Below are 24,074 nucleotides of genomic sequence, written 5' to 3' on the forward strand. Positions count from 1 at the left end.
TATGTTTACCTTGTCTCTAGTTTTGCCTTTTCTAGAACGTCATATGAAGGGAATCCCAGAGTAAAGATAAACAATAAATAAGGGGAAAGGGCAGTATATAAAAACTTCAATATTTGAAAGACCTGAGTAGTGCTGTAGAGAATTCCGGTGTGCTTTGGAGGAGATGTGTGAATCATACAAGGAAAAAATTAATTTGAAGAAGTTCAAAAGAAAAAAAAGATTTTGTAAGGAAACTGTTTTTGATGTGAAGCCTAAAAGAGAAGTAAAAGGTTGGGCAGGTCGGCAGGTCTGGGGCCGGGGGAGCATTCCCAGAAGAGGCAGAAGCATGAGCACAGGCTTAGAAGGAGAAATGAAACACAGGAGACATCCGGAGCAGTTTAAACTCAACAAGAAATACAAAATAAGGTTGAAAGATTCCTTGGGAAAGTATGGCTAGATTCCTTGATTTGGTTCAGAATGAAGAGTCACTGCAGCAGTTTGAGGAGAGTCAGACAGTGAATGCCTTTCATACAGTTATCTGAGGGCAGCCTTGAAGGTACATTGGGATCCTAGCTCTGGAGACTGGTTCAGAGGCTCAGGTCCAGAAAATCAATAACTAGGAATGCAAATTTACCCCGCTGTCTGGCAGTAGAGTTCCTATGAAACCTTTTGTAAGTCAAAATGCTGTAAATTGTGGAAGCAATTACCATTAATTTATCTAGAACCACTTTTGAGCATTCCCAAACCCAAAATATAACCTCTCTTAGGCTTTTCTGATACCTTAGGACACATCTTGCTAACAGGGGCACAAAATAAATCGAGCTAAAACACAGGTGCCCACAGACACAGTTCAAAGCCAGGCAGCTCCATGCTAAGATGCTGAGCGTGCTTCTCGGCGGGGAGCTCGGTGGTGCTGCTTTGGCTGCTCGGGGTCCACGCTGCTTCTGTAAGCCTCACTGCAAAACAAATGCTGAACGCTATTTTCGCTTTTCGCCTTTTTTTTTTGCAAAAGCAAAAATCCTTTTCTGGTTTCTTGTGTTTAGCAAAAGTAGGTGCTAATGTACGTTTTTTTGTAAAAGTGAAGTAACATGAACTTTCAAATAGCAGAAGATCCCTGTATATGTATATATATATATGTACATGTATGCAATATACATATACACACACATATACACGTATATACATACACACACAAACACACACACATAGATACACTCCCTGAGGACAGAATCCTCACAGTCTTGCCCATACGGTATCCCCAACTCCTAGTCCAATGGTGCAGAGTCAACACCCAAATCTTATATATTATTGAGTGATATTAATAACCACCAGGTTTGCTCTACTGCTTTCTATTTGCCCTCTTTTCGGGGTCGCTCTCTCCAGCAATTCCTGTGAACGACTTACAAATTCATTTTACTGTGATGCAGATAAAATAACTATCACGTGAATTTAAAGTGTGTTTTTGTCCAGTGTCCAATCCACTATCCAGAAGTTGACTGCCTTTTTAAATTCATAGCTCTGGTAGAGTTAAGTCTAATCCCCGCCTCTTAAACCCATCCGTGGGCCCAGTTTGTACACACCTCAGATCGCTCTTTCTCCCTGTTTCTTTATTGCTGCTCTTCCCATTGCCAGCCTGTATTCTTCCATTTCCTTCTGATTATTCCCTATTGAAGGGACTTGCAATTCATATTAAAATCAAAATTCTCAGCGTTGCTAAAAACGAGTACCACAACTACAACTCGTAGTTAGGGAGAGATTGCCCTGCGGTGGAACTGCTTTATAACACTGGTGGTTAGGAAAATGCTGGCATTGATAGGTAAACTCAGAGCAGCATACCGAAATGCAGATAAGCCCAGCAGACCATATTAAAGGGCTTTAAGTTTTTTCTCCCAAATGAGATGGAAAAACACTGCAAGTTTTGAGCAGAGTGACATGATCTGGGTGGCAGGTACTGTGCTAAGGGTGAACATGTTGCTCTGGAAAAAAAAAGGGCTCTTCACCTGGCCTTCCAGGACCGGAAGTCTGATTCAAGAGACAAGTGTAAAAAGAGCAGCAGAGAGTAGCTCCAGCATGGAATGCCTGAGAAGTGGAGGGCCTTGCACAGTGTGAAGGGATTTGAACTTGCTCCTGAGGGCAGTGGGGAGCCAGCAGAAAGTTTTATGGTGGGGAGGGACATGACAGGTGACATGGGCCTTATACAGGTCATCCTGAGAACCGAGTGAGGGAGAGCAAGAAGACAGGAGGCATGAAGGCCAGGGGATGGAATCCCAAGGTGATGGTGGCCTGTGGAGGGGCGGGAAAGTTTTCCTTTCTCCCCCTCTAGGTACTGTGGCTGGTCTAATAATTAAATTGACATAAGACAGAGTAACAGGAGAAACATGTATTTTTATGTATAGGAGCTCATAGAAATAGGAGACTCAACAAAGTCACCAAAGCAGGCAGCTTTTAGACCTTTTAGACAAAGAAACAGTAAGTTTGTAAAGAGTTGACAAGACAATGGCGTCTGGATGGCTCAGTTGGTTAAGTGGCTGACTCTTGATTTCAGCTCAGGTCATGATCTCCGGGTCCTGAGATGGAGCCCCCATCAGGCTCCTGCTTAAGACTCTCTCTTTCTCTCCCTCTACCCCTCTCCCCCCAACCCCGCACACGCTTTCTCTCTCTCTCTCTCTCAAACAAAAAAAAAAATTTTTAAGTGTTGAGAAGACAAAGAAGTTTGGGCTTGGGGTAGTAAATTAGCAAAGAAGTAACAAGTTTTGTTTATACAGCCCTCTCGGTCTTGAATTCCTATCTCTGGGGCTAAGAACGCCTCCTTTCCTCCTGGTACAAGGGGGTTACTTTTCACATGGGAAATTTCTTTCCCACTAACAGGAACAAAGGATGTTCAGTGTCCTCGCATTGGCTGTTTTTTATGTAAATTTATTTCAAAATAATCAATATGCCGAAGTGGCATATTCGGAGGCAGCCTGGGCTGAACCCCACCACCTGCGTTGAGTCAACATTGCAGAGATGGAGAAAAGGAGCCAGGTTCTGGAAAGATCGCTCAGGAAGAATCAATAGGAGTTTGTGTTTGAGTAGCTGTAGGGAACGAGGAAGAGGGAAGGTCCGAGATGGCTCCAGGCCCTTGGGCAGGGAGGTGGCTGCTGGCATACAGCAGCTGGCCATTCCAGGGGAGGAGATGAGTCCGGGGATGGACTTCTCTGAGGGTGTAGAGAATAGGAACAGACCCACCTAGCGCTCCAACGGAAGAGCCCTAACTCTGCTTTGCCTCCTGTTAAAACACAAAATTCACCTGGGTAAACTTAAAGAGCTAATTGATTTTATCCAACAATTCAGGAATCGAGGACCATCCCATCTAATGACTAGAAGGGAGGTATGAGGAGCTGTACCAAATGGAAGGTTTTTAAAGGCAGAAAGGTGGGGGGCACCTGGGTGGCTCAGGCAGTTAAGCGTCTGCCTTCGGCCGGGGTCATGATCGCAGGGTCCTGGGATCGAGTCCTGCATCAGGCTCCCTGCTCAGCGGGGACCCTGGTTCTCCCTCTACCTCTACCCCCTGCTCGTGATCTCTCTCTCTCTCTCTCTCTCTCTCTCTCTCAAACAGAAAAGTAAAGTCTTTTTAAAAATAAATAAATAAAGGCAGAAAGCAGGTGGGACAGGGACGTCATAAAAGAAAGGAATATTTCAGGCAAGGTGAAGGGCAGAGGGAAGGGCAGGGGTCAGTCACCCACATTACCTCACTAGTGCTGGTGGGGTCACCCCGGCCTGACTGGGTAAAGGTCACATTCCTGAGAGGGGCTGAAACTAAAATTAAGTCTTGGTTTGCTGTCTTGGAGGGGCAGGTGGCTCCATTTTGGACCTGTTGTGCTGTTTTCACCCTCCTGGTAAAGGAAGTGGCGCTTTGCGAGGCGGCTGGGTACTCTAGGGAACGGCACGGTCTGTGCGCTGTTGTTCAGGAAACCAGGCTTTAGGAAAGGAGGTTCCATTCTTTGTGCTGTGGATTTTAATTGCATATTTGGATTTCTGAAAATGAGACCTAACACTGTTAGATCCCGGTACACCTCATTCTGGAACTGCCTCACTTAAGCACATTTGGGGTGTAGGGAACATTGTGTGCTTTTTCTCTGAAAATATTTCATGTTTCTCTTTCGGATCCCAGGCTGTCTGTGTTCTCCTCCAGCAAGATGGTCGTGGCAGGGGGAGGCAGTGCCGTTCGGGCTGGCCTGGGGACTCAGGTTTGGTCCTGAAATCCAAGTACCCTGGCTGCTGAGAGCTGTCTGCCCCCAAGTGTGGAAGGCAGGAGTGGGCTGAGGGCCAAGGTAACGAGCAGGCTGGGTGCCTGGAAACCTGAGAGCTAATTTTAGGCTTAACAGCCACATTGGAGAGTGCACCTTTTGGAAGGTGCAGAGCTGAAACGGTATGAAGATGATGGGGTTTAGATCATCCTGAGACAAACAACCTGCTAGATTTGGATTAACCGGCTGGATTTTTTTTGTATTCGTGCTTGTCACAGAAATCGGTATGAGATGCAGAAATGCCAGGCATACGGTGGCAGAGTGACAAACAGCAGGACATGCATTTCTGGGCTGGACTGCCATCCACCCCCCCCCCAACCACACTGAAACCGGATCACCTCATCTGCTGGGATGACAAAGGGACATGCAAAAGCTTTTCTAATTTATCAAGATGGGAGAACAGACACTTCTGCACCCTGGGCTCTGTTCGGACTGTCAGTCAGTTTTTGTCTTTGTGATCTTACGGCTTGATTTCAGTTCTTCAGCCTGTGGGTGGCTCGGGATGGGCTCATTCGCACTGCTCGTCTGCCACTTTGCCTCTTTTTAGGATCCAAACCATTCCATTTGGAGCTCACTGTGGGGGAACGGAGTCCACAAAAGGTTTATGTAGAACTCAAGATCGTCACACTCATTAGCAATGTCGAGAAAGGACAAGAATGAACATTGAAGTAATGTTTTTGGTTTCCTGAGTGAGTGTGTGTGTTTGTGTGCATGTGTTTGCACACACGCACGTGCCCGCACGGTGAGGAAGGCATGTTTGGTGGCTATATTACCGCAGGAAAAGTGTCCAGGAGTGGCTTTCTCTCTGTGGATTATACTTTTAATGAAGTTGCTAGTAACCAGGATTTGCATAGAATAAAAGAACGAGTGAATATCTGGACATCTTCTCTTTTCTGTTCCTGTACCCTGTAACCACAGTAACAAGACTTCTTGGTTTTTTTTTAAGAAAGCAGATTATGAGTGAATTGTTCATAAATATTACAGGTGGAGTAGAGAAACGACTGTCACTGTATAATACAGTTTTCAGTGTGCAAATGAATATGTCCTTGGATGTCCTTTTGTATAAAACCCATTAAGCCAAATCTCTAGGGTCGCCCTAGCCCTGAGGTTACTGGCTCTCGAGCTCAGAGGAGAGGATTGACTGATACCATCTCAGTATCAGGGGAGGGAGAGCCCTCTAGTGGAAAGTCATCAGGGCGACAGTGCAGCAGGTGCGGAAGCCTAGAAGTCAAAGAAGGAAGGTTAAATTCAGTCCAGCAAATTGAACTGCAGCATGTACTCATGGTGGGACTCGTGATAGCCTCCTGATGATTTGGAAGATGTTTATCCACAAATCTGTGATGTGGCATCGTCAAGAACCTATTGAGGCCTGTGCTAAGTAGGTACTCAAATTTAAATAATTATTCCAAGGACATATAACCTTCTTCACAGCACTCACCTGAAAAGCTTGGGATGGGCAAGGTTGGGGAGTAGGGGATACATTTCAGTAATAAACAGTCAAGCTTAAATTAGATGAGATGACCCACTCCCACCCCCAGAATTATTAGCTATAAGGTTTGTTCATGCGTCCAGCTGCATGTTTAAGCAGAAGAACACACCGTTCTAACCTTCACCTTCCCCAAGGCTGTCACCTGAGTTGGACCATGGCTATCATCATAATTCAGTGTGCGATTTATCTTGTAACTAGGAAGAAAGCTACAAAGCACTCTGTCCCCCTAATCCCTGACCATAATACATGCCTGAGATGGTCATGCTAGGTTTTTGCAAAAACGTTCATACCCTCTTGACAAGGGTCGTGATATTTCTGTTGGCTCTTTATTCTTAATGAGAGACTTTAAAGATCTTAAAACTTTGCAGTTTAAAATGATTTATTGATATTAATGATTCACGTAGAGAGACTTTTAAAAAGCATGTTGTATGAGAAAATCCCTGCTGTACATGTGCATTAATAACGCATTCTAAAAAACATGTATCTTTAGGGTTGGGGCCCTTTGCTTATCGCTCTATTATTGACCATGATCCATGAGTCCCCCTCAAGGGTGAAAAAAGCATGTTTCCGGGCAACAAGAACCCAGTTTTGAAGCTTACACCCTTCAAAGCCCTTGAAGATGCATCACCAATGCGGTAGAGTCAGCCAGTGAAAATGCGCTCTCAGCACATTTTAGCTAAAACCGCAATTGTCCTTGTTTCTAGTCTGTGACACTGGAGAGTCTCGGACTGTATTGTCAACAAAGCCGAACTGTCCTTTTCTGAACAGAAAATGGCTATAGCAAGGATTTGTAAATCCTCTCTGTACTTCGAGGACCATCTTAAAGTCTCGTATCTTCCTTGTAGCCTTTTCTGAACTCTTGGTAGCCTTCCTGTCTGTGGGACTTACGTCACGTGCTGCATTAGGTAGTGGCTTAATTCCATGCACATGTGTCCCATCTCCCTGGCACACCCATGTGCCCTTGAAGGCAAGGCCAGTGTATTATAGACATCCTGGGTCTAGTTCACTCATTCATTCGTCTGGTGAATAGTCACGGTGCTTATCTGCAGCCAGGTCCCATTATACTCTCTAGAAATGCATTCGTGAACAAAACAAACTAGGTCTTTTTCCTGACATAGAGTCCTGTGGGGGTGGCGAACCTTCAACTCATAACCGCAAATGGACATTTTCCATAAGGAAAGATAAATATAAATTTATACAAGGTGATAGAAGTTGCAAAGGAAAAAGGAAGATGGTACCCTAAGAGAGAACACTGGGGGGCCTTTCTTAGACTGGAGGGTTAGAAAAGGCCTCTGAAGTTGTGATATTTCAGCTGAAAACTAAAGACACATGGTAGCTCTTATTCAGCAGGTGCTAAGAAGTATTTCTGGCTTCAAGAACCGTTTAACCAGGTCTCCGTGCATATGGTATGAACCTTCTGTGCTTCCTCCCGGCTGTGTCTCCCAGTGCACCTACCCCTCCCCCTTATTTGCCCCCAACCTGCATCTGTTCTTTCTGGTGCTCCCTGGTTCTGTGAGCCCATGGACGCCCCTGCCATGTCAGCCCAAGCTACAGTGGAAATGTCGAAAACAAAATTCAACTGAGCAAATTTTAAAGATCTGATTTTATTCAATGATTCATGAAACCGGGCTGCAGCCCAGCTAGCAGATAGAAAAGAGCCCCGAGGAGCTGTATGAATTCAAAGCCTTTTATAGGCAGAAGGGAGTGGAGTCGAGGAGGTTGTACTAGCAGAAAGTAAATTATGATACTATGTGCAGTTATCATCAAATCCCTCTTATTCCCTTACAGGTAGGTGCAGACACTCCCAACTTGAGAAAGGCAGACCCCAAAGGTCGGAGTGCACTGCTGGCTGATATCCAGCAAGGAACTCGCCTACGGAAAGTCACACAGATCAATGACCGAAGTGCCCCACAGATTGAGAGTAAGTGAGCAGCTGGGCCGGGCCTGCCATGAGTCAAGGGGACCACACTTGTTACCCAGGATGCACTTTGGGCCATCGCAGACTTGCACAATGTACAGGTCATGCAGGAGAGAGAATCAGAGCTCCCTTTCCACATCTACAGATGGTTTAGAGCATATCTTCTACCACTGTTCAAATGCTAAACAAACAAGCAAAAACATGGTGGGATAACTTTTTTTTTAATTGTGATAAAATACACATAATATAAAATTCACCATTTTAACCGTTTAAAGTGTCCAATTCAGTGGCATTTGTACCTTCACAGTGTGGTTGCAAACATCACCTCGGTCTAATTTCAGAACATTTTCATCACCCCGAAAGGAAACCCCACACCCGTTACATGTCACTTCCCCTTCCCTCCCCCAGGCCCTGGCAGCTGCTCAGTCTACTGTCTGTCCCTATGGATTTGCGTCTTTGGGATAGTCACGTGAACAGAATCATACAATACGTGGCCTTTTGTGACTGGCTCCTTCACCTAGCATAATGTTTTTGAAGTTCACCCACGCTGTAGCGTGTGCCAGGTCTTTACGTCTTTTTACTGTTGACTAATATTCCATTATCTGGGTATTCCACTCTGTGTTCATCCACGGTGAGGTGCGTTCTGAAGATGGCTTACCCGAAGTCCACCTAGTCCTCGTTGAGAGGACTCGTCGAGACAAAAATTTGAGTCTCAACATTAAAGTATGCCAAGTTTTTGTGTCCGCAAGGAAAAAAAATTTTTTCAGAATTCTCTCCTAGGACCCTATGACTGCAGCTTTCTATGTATAGAGTAAGAAGGGCCCAGCGCTTGGGTCCCATGACCCATGCTGAGTCCCGAGTCTGCTGCTGGGCACATCGGGGAATTTCTCTGGGATTCGGTCCACTCATCTACAAAATGGGGGAGGTAAAAATAATACCTGCTTTTTTTTTTTTTGTCAAGATTGCTGAAGGTTGAAATAATCTATGCAGAATTATTTATCAATGTCATCTCTTATTATGTCTTCATATAGTTTTCAGTGATGCACATGGTGGTAATTCTCAAAGATAGTCGTAAAAAATAATTATATCTAGTATCTATAATTATACGTTTTCGTATACAGGGATAGATAACTTATTTTAAGAAATATTTTCAACAATTGCAATAAAAATTAGTTTCTGGTCAGACCCACTCGTTGGTTAAGCCCAGTTATCATTGGTTAAGCCCAGTTACCAGATAACCCATTTGATTGGAACACTCACTCCCTAATCATTCCAGTTTGTAGGTCATATATATTAATACTCAGAATAATCTAAACACATTCATCCCCCAGTGGGCCCTGATACCTCTGTGTAAGTTAGCTTCAGGCTGTGAACATTTCTTGCTAGGAATTCTTTTTTTTTTTTTTTTAATTTTTTTTAATTTATTCATTCGACAGAGATAGAGACAGCCAGCGAGAGAGGGAACACAAGCAGGGGGAGTGGGAGAGGAAGAAGCAGGCTCATAGCGGAAGAGCCTGATGTGGGGCTCGATCCCATAACGCCGGAATCACGCCCTGAGCCGAAGGCAGACGCTTAACCGCTGTGCCACCCAGGCGCCCCCTTGCTAGGAATTCTTATCTAAGCTGAATGTCTTCTCATTGTATGGAGTGGGCAATCACACACATCTGCTGGGCTGGAATTAGTGACGCCTCTCCCCCAGGGTGTTACGAGCTTGCTCTTCTGTAGAAGAAAAGATGCAGGGAAGGATGTGGGGCTCAGGGTGCAAGAGCTGGCGAGACAGAGAAGGAAAATGCCAAAGTACCAATCACTGTAGACCTTCACTTCCTCCTTGCAGTCCTGGGCCAGACTCTGTGGACAAGAAGTTAGAATTACTGACTGCAACTAAATCTGTGGGTTTTCTCTGTCTGGTCCTCCCACAACAACAGTCGAGTTAAAAATAGGGCTAGCAACTACACCTACAATGTTTGGGTGTTCTCATTGGAAAGGTCCTGACAGTTCCCCCACTGGCATCTGTGGAATGGTAGCATTTAGGTCCCTTTGTTTGGGTCACTTTTCAGGGTGCTCAGCTACCGACGGTCAGTTCCTGGGTCGGTCCAGAGAGAGTAGCAGACAGGCGTGAGCACATGAGTCTGCGGGGTAACCAGGCACAGGGGTCTGGGAAAGATGCCCACTGGAAGGGTAAGGCTGGAGGTGGGAAAATGAGAAGGCTGCCCCAGGCGCTGTTGGATCACGGCCCCGGGCTGAGAACGGGCTGCTCAGCTCTGCTCACAAGTCCTCATCTGCTTGCCTCTTCTCTGCAAAGATTCTAAAGGAACCAACAAAGAAGGAGGAGGGTCTGCAAACTCTCGAGGCGGAAGCACACCCCCAAGCCTGGGAGATCTGTTTGCTGGTGGCTTTCCCGTGTTGAGACCAGCCGGCCAGAGGGATGTGGCAGGTAAGGGAGAATTCAGACTGGCTACCTCGTGATTGTTCTCTCCTTAATGTGTAAAACCACCTGGGCAATCCTCATGAGCCATGAGGACTGTGACATGTTTTTAGTGAAAAGTTGTAGAGCAGGAGATCATGGATTTGGGAGTATGCCCTGGAAGTATCCAAACCATTGTTCTCAAGGGATCTTGTAAATCATCATCCCGTTTAAATCATGCCATTGTAATAATTGAAGAAGGACTGGCCACAGTGTGTAGTGTTTAGCAATGGTGTGATTGGGGCCCAGACTACAAAGTATAGACAAAAGGTATAAAGCACTTCAGAAAAATTTTAACGGTATCACCATAATGTATCAGTCATTGTTGTCTGTTAGGTATTGCAGTATAACAAAATACCCTAAAACTTAGGGACCTTAAACAACCATGTATCTAGCTTACAGTTCTGTGGTTGGCAATTTAGGGTCGTCTCAGCGGGGCTCCCTCTGGTACGTACAGCTTGGGTAGGTAGCTTTTACTAATCTTATATTTCTTAATCTTTGGTGCCTCAGCTGAGATGACTGGCCTGACACGTCCATATGGTCTCTCAGTATCCAGCAGGCTATTTGGGATTGTTTTTCCTGTTAGTGCCAGGGTTTCAACAGAGAGGACAAAAGTATATAAGGTCTCTTAAGGCTTAGTCGTGGAGTTGGCACAGTATTACTTCCTACCACATCCTCTTATCCAAGCCACGGAACAGCCCAGAAACAAGGCGGGGGGGGGGGGGGGGAGAAGACACCTCACTCCTTGATGAGAGGATCTGCAAAATCACATTTCAAAGATTATGAAATCAGAAGTGAGTGGATAATCAAGGCCATTTCTGCAGTCAGTCTACTACAGTCATCTGTGTGTTAGTGGGTATCAGATATTTTGAAAGCATTGCATTAAAATTGGGCAAATATATATTAAGTGTTTTTCCTATTATTATTCTCTTTAGCCAGCAAGCGGAAATAAACACCAAGAATTGTGTTAATCAGGGAATATGAAGCCCCAAACATTGCTGGTATAGAATCTTCTGCCGTGGGGTTTGCTAACCTTTTCAGTGGGCTCTGTGGCTGTTTGACATAGTGGGGTGCATTTGCTGCTGTCGCCTACTGATAAAATCCAGCAAAGACAAGGGCTCTAGGATGCTTTGAGATCCAATTTGAACCTTCTCAGAGGCCATTGTTTTTCCTCTTTTTTGCTAAGGGTTTAGCAAAGAGGGTTGGCATGTCCCAGTGCTGCCTTCTTTTTCAAAATGCTTGAGTGATATCAAATAAACATCCTGTGCAATATAAAATGTCCACTAGTTTCTCTCCATAGAAGTAAAGGTAGGAGAAACTGTCCCCACTCAGTTTTAACAGGGACCAGCCAAAGGAAGCCAGCTCGTCTCCATTCCTACCTGTCAACACTAGGACACAAGTGTCCAATGCTTGAGCCGCTCTGTGAAGACACGGATCAATTTCTGTAGAGGAGATGGAAATCCACGACGCAGTGGGTGATGATGCCTGCTACAGGATGGTAGCTCAAGGACAGAGCCAATAAGTAGATGCATGGACTGGGTGCCATGTCAGAGTAAGTCAGACCATGGCTGTCCTCTCTCAGAATCCTTCCATCAGCCTCCTGGTCATTCAGAGAAGAGGACTTTGGCCTTTGCTACCTCTCTTATGTTGTTCCCTACCTCTCTTGCTAGCACACACCCTCCCTTCCAGCCACATGGCCCTCCTTGCTGCTCTTTTTTTTTTAATGTTTTTTTATTATATTATGTTAGTCACCGTACAGTACATCCCTGGTTTCTGATGTAAAGTTCGATGATTCCTTAGTTGCGTATAACACCCAGTGCACCATGCAATACGTGCCCTCCTTACTACCCATCACCAGCCTATCCCATTCCCCCACCCCCTCCCCTCTGAAGCCCTCAGTTTGTTTCTCGGAGTCCATAGTCTCTCATGCTTCATTCCCCCTTCTGATTACCCCCCTTTCTTTATCCCTTTCTTCCCCTACCGATCTTCCTAGTTCTTATGTTCTATAGATGAGAGAAATCATATGATAGTTGTCTTTCTCTGCTTGACTTATTTCACTTAGCATTATCTCCTCCAGTCCCATCCATGTTGCAGCAAATGTTGAGAACTCGTTCTTTCTGGTAGCTGAGTAATATTCCATTGTATATATGGACCACAGCTTCTTAATCCAGTCATCTGTTGAAGGGCATCTCGGTTCCTTCCACGATTTAGCTATTGTGGACATTGCTGCTATGAACATTGGGGTGCATATGGCCCTTCTCTTTACTACGTCTGTATCTTTGGGGTAAATACCCAGTAGTGCAATGGCTGGATCATAGGGTAGCTCAATTTTTAACTTTTTAAGGGACCTCCACACTGTTTTCCAGAGTGGCTGTACCAACTTGCATTCCCACCAACAATGTAGGAGGGATCCCCTTTCTCCACATCCTCTCCAGCAATTGTTGTTTCTTGCCTTGTCAATTTTTGCCATTCTAACTGGCGTAAGGTGGTATCTTAGTGTGGTTTTGATTTGAATTTCCCTGATGGCTAATGATTTTGAACATTTTTTCATGTGTCTGTTAGCCATTTGTATGTCATCATTGGAAAAGTGTCTGTTCATATCTTCTGCCCATTTTATGATTTGTTGATTTGTTTCTCGTGTATTGAGTTTGAGAAGTTCTTTGTAGATCTTGGATACCAGTCTTTTATCTGTAGCCTCCTTGCTGCTCTTGCACACACCATGCGTGTTCCTGCCAAAGGGCCTTTGCACTGACTGCTCCCTTGACCAGAAACACTCTTCCTCAGGCGTCCACGTGGCTCATTCTCTCCCCTCCTTTGGTCTCTGCTCAAGTGGCACCCAATCAACCTATCAGTGAGGCTTTATTCGTCAACCCGTATAAAATATCAGCCCCACCCCCTTATCCATATGCCCTCTACCTGGATTTAGTTTTCTTGTATTACTTTTCACCATCTGACATATTATATATTTACTGGTTTATTTGTGTATTGCTGTAAGCTCTGTGAAGGCAGGAACTATGTTTTTTTCACTGCCTTAAAAATGCCTGATGCATAGTAGGTGCTCAGTAAATATTTGTTGAATGGAATGTGTGAGTGGGTAGCATGGTTGCTCAGAGCCGTTAGGCCCAGAAAGCACAAAGGCTAGTGCTCACAGTACTTTTGGTTGCCCATGAAAATGTTTGGGTATGTTTTAAAATCAGGAAAAAAAAAAAAAAAACAACCATGAACTTTTAGAGTCAAAGATTATATTTGTCTTTATAGCAATACAGCTATAAAATGTCTTCAAAAGTGGACCTGGCTTAGAGATCTGACGGAGTGATCATTAAAATAAGATGGGGGGCATCTGGGTGGCTCAGTGGGTTAAGCATCTGACTTTGGCTCAGGTCATGATCCCAGGGTCCTAGGATCAGCCAGGCATCGGGCTCCCTGTTCACGGGGGAGTCAGCTTCTCCTCCTCCCTTCCCCTCTGTCCCTCCCCCAGTTCATTCTCTCTCTCTCAATAAATAATTAAAATCTTTTTTTAAAAAGTTAAAAAATAAGATAGGATGAGTAACGCTACTGGGTTCCATGGAATGTGCAATGAGACTTCCATGCAGTCTAATGTCTTCTGGAAACATACGCAGATTAAAGGAAGAAGACATATTTCATCTTTTGATTACCCCCAGGCTCTTGACGCACTCAAGCTGGCCTTTCCCCCACCTGCTTTGTGGTCTCCTTTTGTGTTTCTATTTGGATTTCTAGGGTTAACATTTATGTTATGAAGGAAAGCCCCCTCCTTCCTTCCCTTGGCACTTCCTTCCCTTGGCTCTCTCCGCTGGCCCCGTGCTACCTGGTTTCCTGGCCTGCACTTGACATGGTTAGTTCCTCCATCCTGTGGGTCTCACCTGGAATGCGTGCTGCCAGGTCTCTGCTTCATCCTGGAGCGGGCATGAACATAAGCCGGATGAGGATTTGTGCCTGCCTTGCCTCTGCTGTTCATGTCTTGATAAAAGTAGGTTTGCCCACTTCTCATTTGCTTGGCTGCTTAGTAAACAGAAGCGTCTGTACTTTTAACTGACTCCTTCTAGGAGTTTTTGAATCTTGGGTACATGGTGTCCTCAGTCACTTAAAAAGTCTGCATTGGTTACTCAGGGGCTGATTTTGCTCCTCAAACTTGTTAGCCCTTTCAAGTTCATGGAGCAGGTGGGCATGCAGGGAGGCCTTACCTTGTTAGGCACTGCCTTGGCCCTCCATCTTCATCTCTGTGTACTCTGGAAACAGGCTTGAATCCTTGGAGCAGGAATCCCTGAGCCTGACACCTGCCCTAGACCTCACATAAAACGTCTAACGTTAGAGTTGCGGTGGGAGATCCTGTCCTTGGAAAGGCCAGATGGGGGCCTTCTCTCCCGGTCATGGTCAGCCAGCTGTTACGGCAGCACCTGCCTTAGACTCCAAGGGGATCAAGTCAGACAGGGTAGATGCATGGATACGAAGACAATATCTCTTCTCAAATGGCCCCAGAGAAAGTCCTCTACAGAAGAATAGTGACCTCACCACCCTGCCTCAAGAGCAGCCATTTCATAACTGAGACTTGCAGTGAGTAGTGCTGCCCAGGGAACCGTCAGGTCATAGCCAGAGGCGGGGCAGGCATCCGCTTTGGAAGGCCAGATGCCGCCCTCCTGCCCGCTGAGTTTCAGCCCCAGTGTCGCCTCCGCCACACCCACTTTGATTGGCCTGGCTTTCAGCGTCGAGTCCTTTGGGGTTCAATCTTGCACCTGGTTGGGTAAACACAACTCAGCTGAAAAGCTCAGACTCGCCACCAGATGCTGGAGTTTATAATCTGATTTGAAACCTGTGTTTTTATTCTGCAACAGCCGGGGGAAGCTGTAGGTAGGAGAAGCAACCATCTTTTCACGTGTTCTCCACATGTTTTCCTAGCGGTAATAAAGTATCAGGGTGCGAGAATAGGAAAAGACGTATTCCCCAGAAGTCCATTCAGGAGAGCACTGTATTTGTTTGGAAGGGGTATTTTAACGTGCCTCCTGAGTGGACAGTGATGCTCCGAGGACACATTTAAGCAGTGATCACAGAACTTCCACGCTTTCCTAAACAGGGAGAGGAACATTCTCCTCCGTGGTGAGAGAGGGACGAAGGGGGAAGAGGTAGCAGTACAGTGAAAGGGCTTTGTGCGAAGGGTGACGAAGCCCCTCCTAGGGAACACCTCCCCCCAGTCTTCCGTGAAGCACACCAAACACACATCACTGTGAGGGGTGTGCTGTTGCTGAATTCCAAAGACGCATTGGGTTTCAAGTTGGGGCTCGTGGGTCTGTGGGGTGAGGAAGCCAGGAGACCAGGAGACCAGGAGACAGAGAGCCTGATGGAAATGGGCGCGACTTTCAGAAAAGAAACTGGGAGGTTCAAGGTCATTGGACCTGGATCCCCAAGGCATGGTGTCTTCTCACTGACTTCTGAGTTACCTTATATGTTCAAAGAATGATTCATCCTCTGATCTTGATGCAGAAAACGAATGTTCACAAAATGCTGGAAATGAGGAAAACCTCCCTAGCAAGGAGCTTCTGGTTGGTCCACCTGAAGATCCAAACTAGGATGTGAGGGCTGGGTCCCCAACTGGATTGACTAGTGGGTAATGGTGAATGAGGGTGAGCTTAGTCTTGAAATGAGGAAGGGCAAAGGAGGTGAGAGCAGCCCAGTGCCTGGGCCGGGAGACTCCTGGGCCCTTGGCAGGTGAGGGCAGAGGTGGGATGGAACAGGAAAGCTGCACCACGGTCTGGTAGCCGGACCTGGGCTTATCTCTGAGAAGGACAGCCCAGTGATGCTGGCAGGAACCCTGGGGCCGGCCTAGCTGGCCCCCTTGTGACAGCTGCTGCCCCTGAGGCTTCCAGGTGTACCTGCAGGATGAGAGCATCCGCCGTGCAGTTCGCGGACATCATGCTGGACAGCATCTGTCATCACTGCCCACAAACTTGGGTTTCTCCTTCCTCCGTCTCGGAGCTAACTCAGAACTTGTTTCACTTCCAGGTGGCAAGACAGGGCAGGCCCCTGGCTCCCGCGCACCTTCTCCCCGGCTTCCCACGAAAACTATCGGTGGCCCACTTAACCCCCCTGCATCTCCCAGGCTAGGCAATGCCTCCGAGGCTCATGGCGCTGCCAGGACAATCCCTCCTCGCCCCAGCATGCCTGCCCCACCGCCTCCGACCCCGCCCCCACCTCCTCCACCCCTACCCCCACCCCTACCCCCACCCCTGCCCACTTCCTCCCCCACCAAAGCTCCACTGGTGTCCCCACCTGGCCCGCCCACCAAAGGGAACCCCCCAGGGGTTGTACCCCCTCTCCCCTCTGTACCGCCCCCTCCCCCTCCTCCCCCACCTCTCCCTCCAACCCCACCCCCACCCCCCCTGGCCTCTGTTCTCAGTGACAAGGCCGTGAAGCCTCAGCTAGCCCCCTTGCACCTGCCGCCCATCCCACCCCCACTCCCTCTCCTCCCACCTTGTGGGTATCCCGGGCTCAGCACAGATGCTGCCAACCCTGCCCAAGATGTGCGGGAGCCTCCCGCCCCACCGCCTCCACCACCCCCACCTCCTCTTTATGCCTCCTGTACCCCAAGGTCCTCTGTGCCTGCACCTCCTTTGCCAGGAGCTAACAACAACACTGAAGGCCCACTCCCACTGCCCCCCAAGTCTCCCAGCTTCCAGGCCCAGCCACCCAAGTCCGGCATGCAGGCCTTGCCGGCACCGCCGGCCCCTCCAGGATCCCAGCCATTCCTGCAGAAGAAGAGGCCCGGCCGAGGCCCAGGTAAGCACCAGTCTTCTGGTCCAGGATGTCCATATCAGAAGAACACTCAACCCTCGCCAGTGATTATGAAGGTGCTAGGGACACAGCCAGAGGTCTGGTCCTAGAGAAGAGCCGCTTGGGAACACCTTGAGATGTCTTAACTCTTGGATTTTGTTTTAGAACAGAGCTATCAGTGCCCCTCATGGAGCACAATAAAACTTGTTGTATGGGACTTTCTGTTGTATTCATGTTAGAGACAGGAAACCAAGGGGGAGGGAGGCTGAAAGACTTGTCCAAGATCATACAGACCACCGGCCATGCATTCTGGCTTTGATCTTCTTGCGATTACTAGCTGCGTGACTCTGGTCAATCACTTAGCCTCTCTGCTTCCTTCTCCTCATCTGTAAAAGGGGGACAGCAATAGTTCCCTCCTCTTGTGATTGTTGGAGCAGGGCCTGGCAACATTGAGCTCTAGAGAAGGGTTCTTTATTCTTACTCTTGTTGTTCATTCGCCCAAATCTCCCGTCTGCGGTGGAGGGGGCTGTGGATGCAGTTTGTTTCCAGAACCAGGTGTCTGGTGTAATTTTTGCCTGAGTTACTAGTCTGGCTCCCAGCCACAGTCTGCATTGGCCCTCAGCAGATTGGATTAGCATTCTGTCTTCTTTTTGGCAGGTGCTCATGCTGACTCAAGAAAATTAAGGGTCTGTATTTTGAGCCAAAAATTAAAAATAATTCCTTCACATACCTAGCAGAAAGGGTTTTGGATTGAGTATGCATGCCCATAACTGATCTCTACATAGTGGGGAGGCTTCATTCGCCTCTACTGTCCTTCCGAATGGAAAGTATACCCACATACACACATATCCACACACACACATCCACACGTGCCCATAAACACCACACCCCCCCCAACCCACGTCCACACTCACACACGCACATATTCTTTGGTCTTTAAGAAAATCTTTTCATGCAGAAGGTTTCTTAAATGTATTTCCTCAAATTAAAAATAGCACAAGCTCACTGTAGAGCAAATAGAAAGAAACAGAAATCACCTACAATAACATCACCCAGAAATAAAAGCTGTCATATTTGCGTGTATTTCCTTTCATTTTTTTTTCTGAAAATATCTACAGATCTACAAAGTTAATCTTATTTTGAATATACAATGTTCTATGCTGTTTTAATTTAATATTATATTAAATTATTTAATATATATTATTTATTTAATATATATTATTTAATTATTTAATATATATTAAATTATTTAATATTATATTAAAGCAGTCTCATCCAGTTGCTAAAGTTTGTTCATAAGCATATTGATAGGATCATCAGCGTTGGCCAGATTTCTAGTATTAAACTGATTCTAATTTTTGTTATTATGGCTAATATTGCAGGAAATACTTTTGTAGTAATTATCATCCACCTTTTGGATATTTTGAAAGGACAGTTTCCTCAAAAGGAATTCCCGGTACAAAGGGCAAGGATATTTTTAAGGCTCTTGCTCACAAGAGAGAAGGTTCAAGGCATTCTCTTTTCACCGGACTGGTCGCCATAAGGGCCAGCGTTCGTCCCGGGGAGCTGCCTATGATTCTGAAGTGTTCACGGGTGGTGAGAAAAACAGTGCCTTAGATTCAGAGAGACTGGAGCGCAGCCTGGCCTCTCCACCCATTCCTGGGTAACCTCGTGCCCATTTTTTAAATGGTTCTTGAAACTTGCTTTTTTTTTTCCTTTTTTGGCAAATGGAAACCATAATGAGACCGTTCACATAGGGTTGTTACGAATATTCAGTGAGAAAATGTGCCTGGAGTGCATTGCGTGGAGCTGGGGCTCAGCCGTGTTATACCCATACCACGTGTAGGGCAGCTTTTCCTCCAGAAGAGAGCTCAGCAGCCACGGTCGGCCCTTCGTCCCCTGAGTCTGCTTACGGGAGCAAGTAAATCCTAGTGGGTCCTGGTTCCAAGGAGGGGAAGACCGGAGTGGTAAAGTCAAGGCCAGCAAGAGATGCTTGTCTGGCCTCTCTCCTTGTGTCTTTGGATGCGAAACTTCGTTTCCCCGAACAACATGAGGGCAGTTTCTGCCTCAAGCCAACTGGGGAGGGGGGAGAGAAAGAGGCTGTAATGGTGGACATTTTGTGGTGGGTGAGGGTGGATTTAGGCTGACTGGAGGGAGAAGAGAGGGTCTGTAATGCAGGGAACCCACGTAAGCAGAATCCCGGGGACAGGAGCAAGCCCCACAGCTTGCTCGCCTCGCCTCCCTCTGTGCCTTGTCTACAGACAGTCCTTCCCTTTCTTCAGACTCTGCAGCCTTCTGATCCTGAGGGTTGCTGTCGTCGTTCATCTTGTCGCAGCAGCTAATGTTTACTGAATCCTACTGCATGCCACTTGACTTCATTCATTCAACCCTCTCAACACCCCCAGGAGGCGTGTGTACTGTGATCCCCATTTTACAGATGAGGAAACAGAGGCACAAAGAGGTTGTCATTATCCCAGCAGGAGAGCTGGAATTCAGTCCCAAGCGGCCTAGCCCCAGAGGCAGCCCTTTTATTCACCAGATCATATGACATCCAGAGACCTCAGTACCTCACTTCTCCCAGGAGGTTATAGCATCTTCTGTCCCCCTTCCTGTATCTGAATATACTGGCATCTTTTCTATAAGGGACCGGTGGAGGAAAGCTAAATCCACCCCCAGCACCCCCTGCGAGATCACCTACCACGGAGCTTTCAAGCAGAAGCCAGCAGGCCCCAGCCTGGACCCCGACACAGCAGCCCGGAGGTCAGCTGCGGAACGGAAGCCTGCATATCATCGGTAAGGGGGCCCACCTTGTGCTGTGCTGGCTGCCAGTGAGGGAGTGTTTTCCCCTGGCCCTCGGAAGGAGTTTGTCAGCCCACCATTTCAGGGTGCATGCTTCACAAGAACAGGGAGCTCACTCTAGGGCAAAATAGCCTGCAAGTTGTGCTAAATAAAGCTTCTCTTGAGGCTTTCTGGAGGTTCCAGAACTCATTCTCTAACTTTCTGACTGCGAGGAGAAAGAGGGAAGAAAACCAACATGCAAACTGTATACGTGTGTGTCTGTCTGTCTCCATGGAGAAATCCATGCATATTGGATTAGAATAGAAAGAATAGAGTGGTCTGGAAAAGGTGAAAGGATGAAGAGAAGACCCGCCAGACAGAGGGACAGTTAGAGCAAAAATACTGAGATAGGAAGGAAATTCTCTGGGGTCAGACCTATACCCTAGATCACAAAGCAGGGACTCAACTCATAAAAGGGCCACAAGACTCCTCTCCTCTTGCAGTCAGGAGCTCAGGGAAAATCCTATTTGCTTTGGGGAGCCCAGGAACCCCACCAGATATAAGCCATGCTCACTCCCCCCAGCCAAGCTGAGGACTTCTATTCTGCTCACCCCTCCCAAACAAAGCCCTCCCTAGGGGCTCAGGGGTAGCTTCAGGCCACGGGGACTTTGCTGGTCCCTTGTTGCTGTCACGTTCCCCGCCTCTGATCTGGACCCTGGATAGCTCTGTGGGACTTCTCCTTAAGATGTTGGTCAAAGCGAGGTGGGGTGGATGATAGGGAGAGTCTGTGGATTTCACTTTTCCTGATTTCCTTGTCTGAGCTAAGCAGTCAAAATCGAGAGGTAGATGGAGGTATCTTCAGGGGGAATAGCCCAGCCATTAAAACACTTGCGCTGCGCAGGCAAACCTGTGTGCTCCTGGAAATTTCCAAAACTTGGGTCATCACAATAACCAGAGTAATTTTGCGATTTTCCACGTGTGCAGATGACTTTGAATCTAAATTCACGTTTCATACTGTGGAAGACTTTCCTCCTCCGGACGAGTATAAGCCGTGCCAGAAGATTTACCCCAGCAAAATCCCCAGAAGTAAGTACCACCTTGGGAAGCCTCTCGGTTTTCCCTGACCCTCCAGAATTAAGTGCTTCGTGTACATTGATTGGCCACAGGCTGCCTAAAGGATGATGTCATGATTTCACTATACTACGAAGAATACAGTGCTATTCATACTTCTGGAAGTATCTGAACACTTATTTAGTCTGGCCCCAAGGATTCATTTAGAAGGTTTTTACAGAACTCTAGAGTTAATTGTTTGGCTTTGGATTTGAGTGCCTGGATTTACCACTTTCCCTCCCCTCCCTAGGGCTTTTGACAAGGGAGCTAACCACCCCAAGACAACAGCAAAATGGGATACAGGAGCTTTGTATTAATACCCAGAGAAGACTCTAGAAGACCCCAATCCAGAACTCTGGCAGACTGTGAAATAGAGACTGTCCTTCAGTGGTTCTCAACCTTGAATACACATTAGAATGACCAACAGAGCTTTTAAAAATCCCAAAGGCCAGGCTACACCGAGACCCACTAAATCAAAATATGCAGGGAGGGACCCACGTGGTATTTTTGAAAGCTGCCAGGTGATTCCAGTGTCCAGCCAAGGCTGAAAATCTCAGGCTGGTAAGAGCCTGACTTCTCCCAATTTCATCACGTGGCCAGCCTACAAGTGAAGGCTGCTTACCTACTAGCCCTAAGAGTGGAAGAAGAGGAGCTGGCGTCCCTCGGGGCTGAAAGGGCAGGGAGGCAAGCACTCTAGGAAAACAGGAAGCGAAGAAAAGCAAGGTGGGGTGTTAACCACACAGAGAAGCTGCCTGTTTGTTAGCGTGAGGCAGTTCTGGTCCAGCGCTGAGCCAGTTCAGTCGGGCAGGGGCTGCTAAGGGGGGGCAGAGGCAACAACATGGAGTGAGGGTGTTTCCCACCCTACAACTGGAGTCAGGCCCCCAGTCCGTGTCCTGGGGTAGCCCAAGACCATGAACTGGGCTCTTCGACCCTTTCCCTTCAGAAGGACTTTGGTGAAGTCGCTCCTCCAAGGTTCAGCTTCCTGCAGGCAGACCTGCTTAGGTCATAGGTCCTCTTGGAATCAGCCTGGGCAGGTCTTTTTCTGCTGGCCTGTGGGATTGCGCATTTAGAGAGAAGTGACCTTGTGTGCTTTTTAAATAATATGCAGAGACTACTGCTCTGAACTAAGAGAGAGAAGAAGGAGAGAGGAGCAGCATGAGGCAGAGGGCCAAAGATGGAGTCAGTATTGTCAGCATGCCTGCAAGGCTCATTTCCTTTCCCTAAGCTGGTGTCTGCTAACTGGCCACATTCATGCCACAAACACCACCATCCTCTGTTACACCAAGACTGTGACAGGTGAATGTGATACCTGGCCCCTGGAGGCTTTTTAGTTACTGACACTAAACCTAAACCAGAGGTCAGCAACCATTTTCTCTATAGGGCCAGAAACGACATATTTGAGGCTCTGTGGGCCATATGGTCTTGGTCACCACTACTCGGTCGTGCTGTTTTGACCTGCAAGGAGCCATAGACAATACATAAATGAATGGGCACGGCTGTCTTCCAATAAAGCTTTATTTATTAAAAAAACAGGTGCCGGCTGGATTTGGTCTGCCGGCCATATTTTGCTGATCTTGGCCCGAAACCATTCCAGAAAAGCAGATGCTTCAAAATCTCACTACTTTCTCAGTAGCGTGCTATGCAGTCCTTCAACCTTCAGACTCAGTAAATTCTAAAGTTAGCTGCATTTTGAGCCCATGGTGCCCAGTCTCTCCCTGAGAATGCAAGAGAGGCCATGCCTCGTGTAGCTCGCCAGGGGGGCGCAGCTGGCCATGCGCGCTGTACTCCTCTCATCTCAGAGAAGTGGTCAGATCCATGCCCACACACACAAATAATCTGATGCAGTTAAAAAAAAAAAAAAGAAGAAGAAGAAAAGAAAAAAAAAAAAGCCTGCGAAGTGAACTGACATCCTACAGACCAGAAAGGGTATTTGCGATTTCAAAAATAAAATGTGGTTTTTCGATTGAGGCAGCATTGGCAGGCATAAAATCCTCCTGCGGCTTCCAGCCCAATTACATGAGCATGTTCCTGCCGTCCCTGGGAGCCGTAGGTAGAACCATGGTAATTCTATTAGTGTGAGTCTGATACAGTTCATGCCTGTCTGATTCCATTTCTTCTTACAGTTTTCCTCCTGCTCCCCATTGACCTGGTTCCCCGAGACTGGAGCTCCTCATGGTCTGGGAGACTGTTGCTGCTTTCGGATGAGTGTGTTCTCACGCTGTCTTGCAGCACTTCTCGCTGTCTCCTCCCACTTGCTCGCTTTCTCTCTCTGCTCCTGACACACACACAGCGCACAAACACCCTGATATGTAGCTCTTCCACTGGTTCTCGTCACTGTCTCCACCCTGCACGTATTAGCTGTTTTCCTTCTTTGATAAGATGATTTTACCAAATTTTTTAAATGTTTTAAAAATGCACTAGGTTCCTCAGTAAGTCAATCATAGAATTACCATGGGACCCAGCAATTCCACTCTGGGGAATACACCCAAAAGAATTGAAAATGGGGGTTCAAACAAGAGGTCATGTACAAATATTCACAGCAGCACTATTCGCAGTCACCAAAGGTAGAAACATCCAGTGTCCATCCACTGATGGATGGATCAACAGCATGTCTAGCCATGCAATGGAATATTCTTTGACAACAGAAGGAAATGAAGCATGGATACATGCTACAACATGGATAAACCTTGGGAACATCATGATGAGTGACCGAAGGCAGACACAAAAGGCCACATGTTGTGTGATTCCATTTACATGATGTAGCCAAAACAGGCAAATCCTTAAAGACAGAAAGTAGAGTTAGCAGTTGCCAGGGGCTGGGGCTATGAAGAATGAGGAGGGACTCCTAAACGGTACGGGCTTCCTTTTGGGGTGATGCCTATGTTCTGAAACTAGACAGAGGTGATGGTTGCACAATGCTGTGAATGTATTCAGGGTCACCCGTGGTAAATTTTATGTTATGTGCATTGTACTGAAACAAAGTAGGAAAAAACACCCTATCAGGAGGAATCTTTGGGAAAAATTGCGTAGGTCACAAATATTTATTAACATAGTGATGATAGAGTAACGTTGTCATCATATTGACAGATACTTACGGAGGCCCCTGCCCATTTAGATAAATGATCCCCTGACACACCCTCAAGAAATTCACATTTTAGGGGAGAAAGGGAGGAGAGACAGACACCCAAATGTAACATTTCAGTCTGGTGTTCCCCGCAAACCATCCTGATCACAGTCGGTTCAGTGGGAAAGTGGCTGGTTAGA

The 24,074-nt window shown here is 46.9% G+C and overlaps 1 protein-coding gene across 3 annotated transcripts in view; it reads left to right on the forward strand.

Moving 5' to 3' along the window:
• Positions 1–24,074, forward strand: part of WIPF3 (WAS/WASL interacting protein family member 3) — an 82,449-nt gene that overhangs the window by 47,292 nt on the left and 11,083 nt on the right. For 2 of the 3 annotated variants that reach the window (XM_057304292.1, XM_057304293.1), the window contains exons 3-7: positions 7,546–7,678; positions 9,978–10,109; positions 16,155–16,928; positions 19,566–19,715; positions 20,685–20,786. In XM_057304292.1, coding sequence (XP_057160275.1) covers positions 7,546–7,678; positions 9,978–10,109; positions 16,155–16,928; positions 19,566–19,715; positions 20,685–20,786 — 1,291 coding nt within the window. Of the gene's footprint in view, positions 1–7,545; positions 7,679–9,732; positions 9,854–9,977; positions 10,110–16,154; positions 16,929–19,565; positions 19,716–20,684; positions 20,787–24,074 lie in introns of those variants that run through there. The other variant, XM_048212962.2, reaches the window with a different exon arrangement.

Source organism: Ursus arctos, unplaced genomic scaffold, assembly GCF_023065955.2.
Source record: "Ursus arctos isolate Adak ecotype North America unplaced genomic scaffold, UrsArc2.0 scaffold_3, whole genome shotgun sequence".
In the NCBI taxonomy this organism is placed as follows: domain Eukaryota; kingdom Metazoa; phylum Chordata; class Mammalia; order Carnivora; family Ursidae; genus Ursus; species Ursus arctos.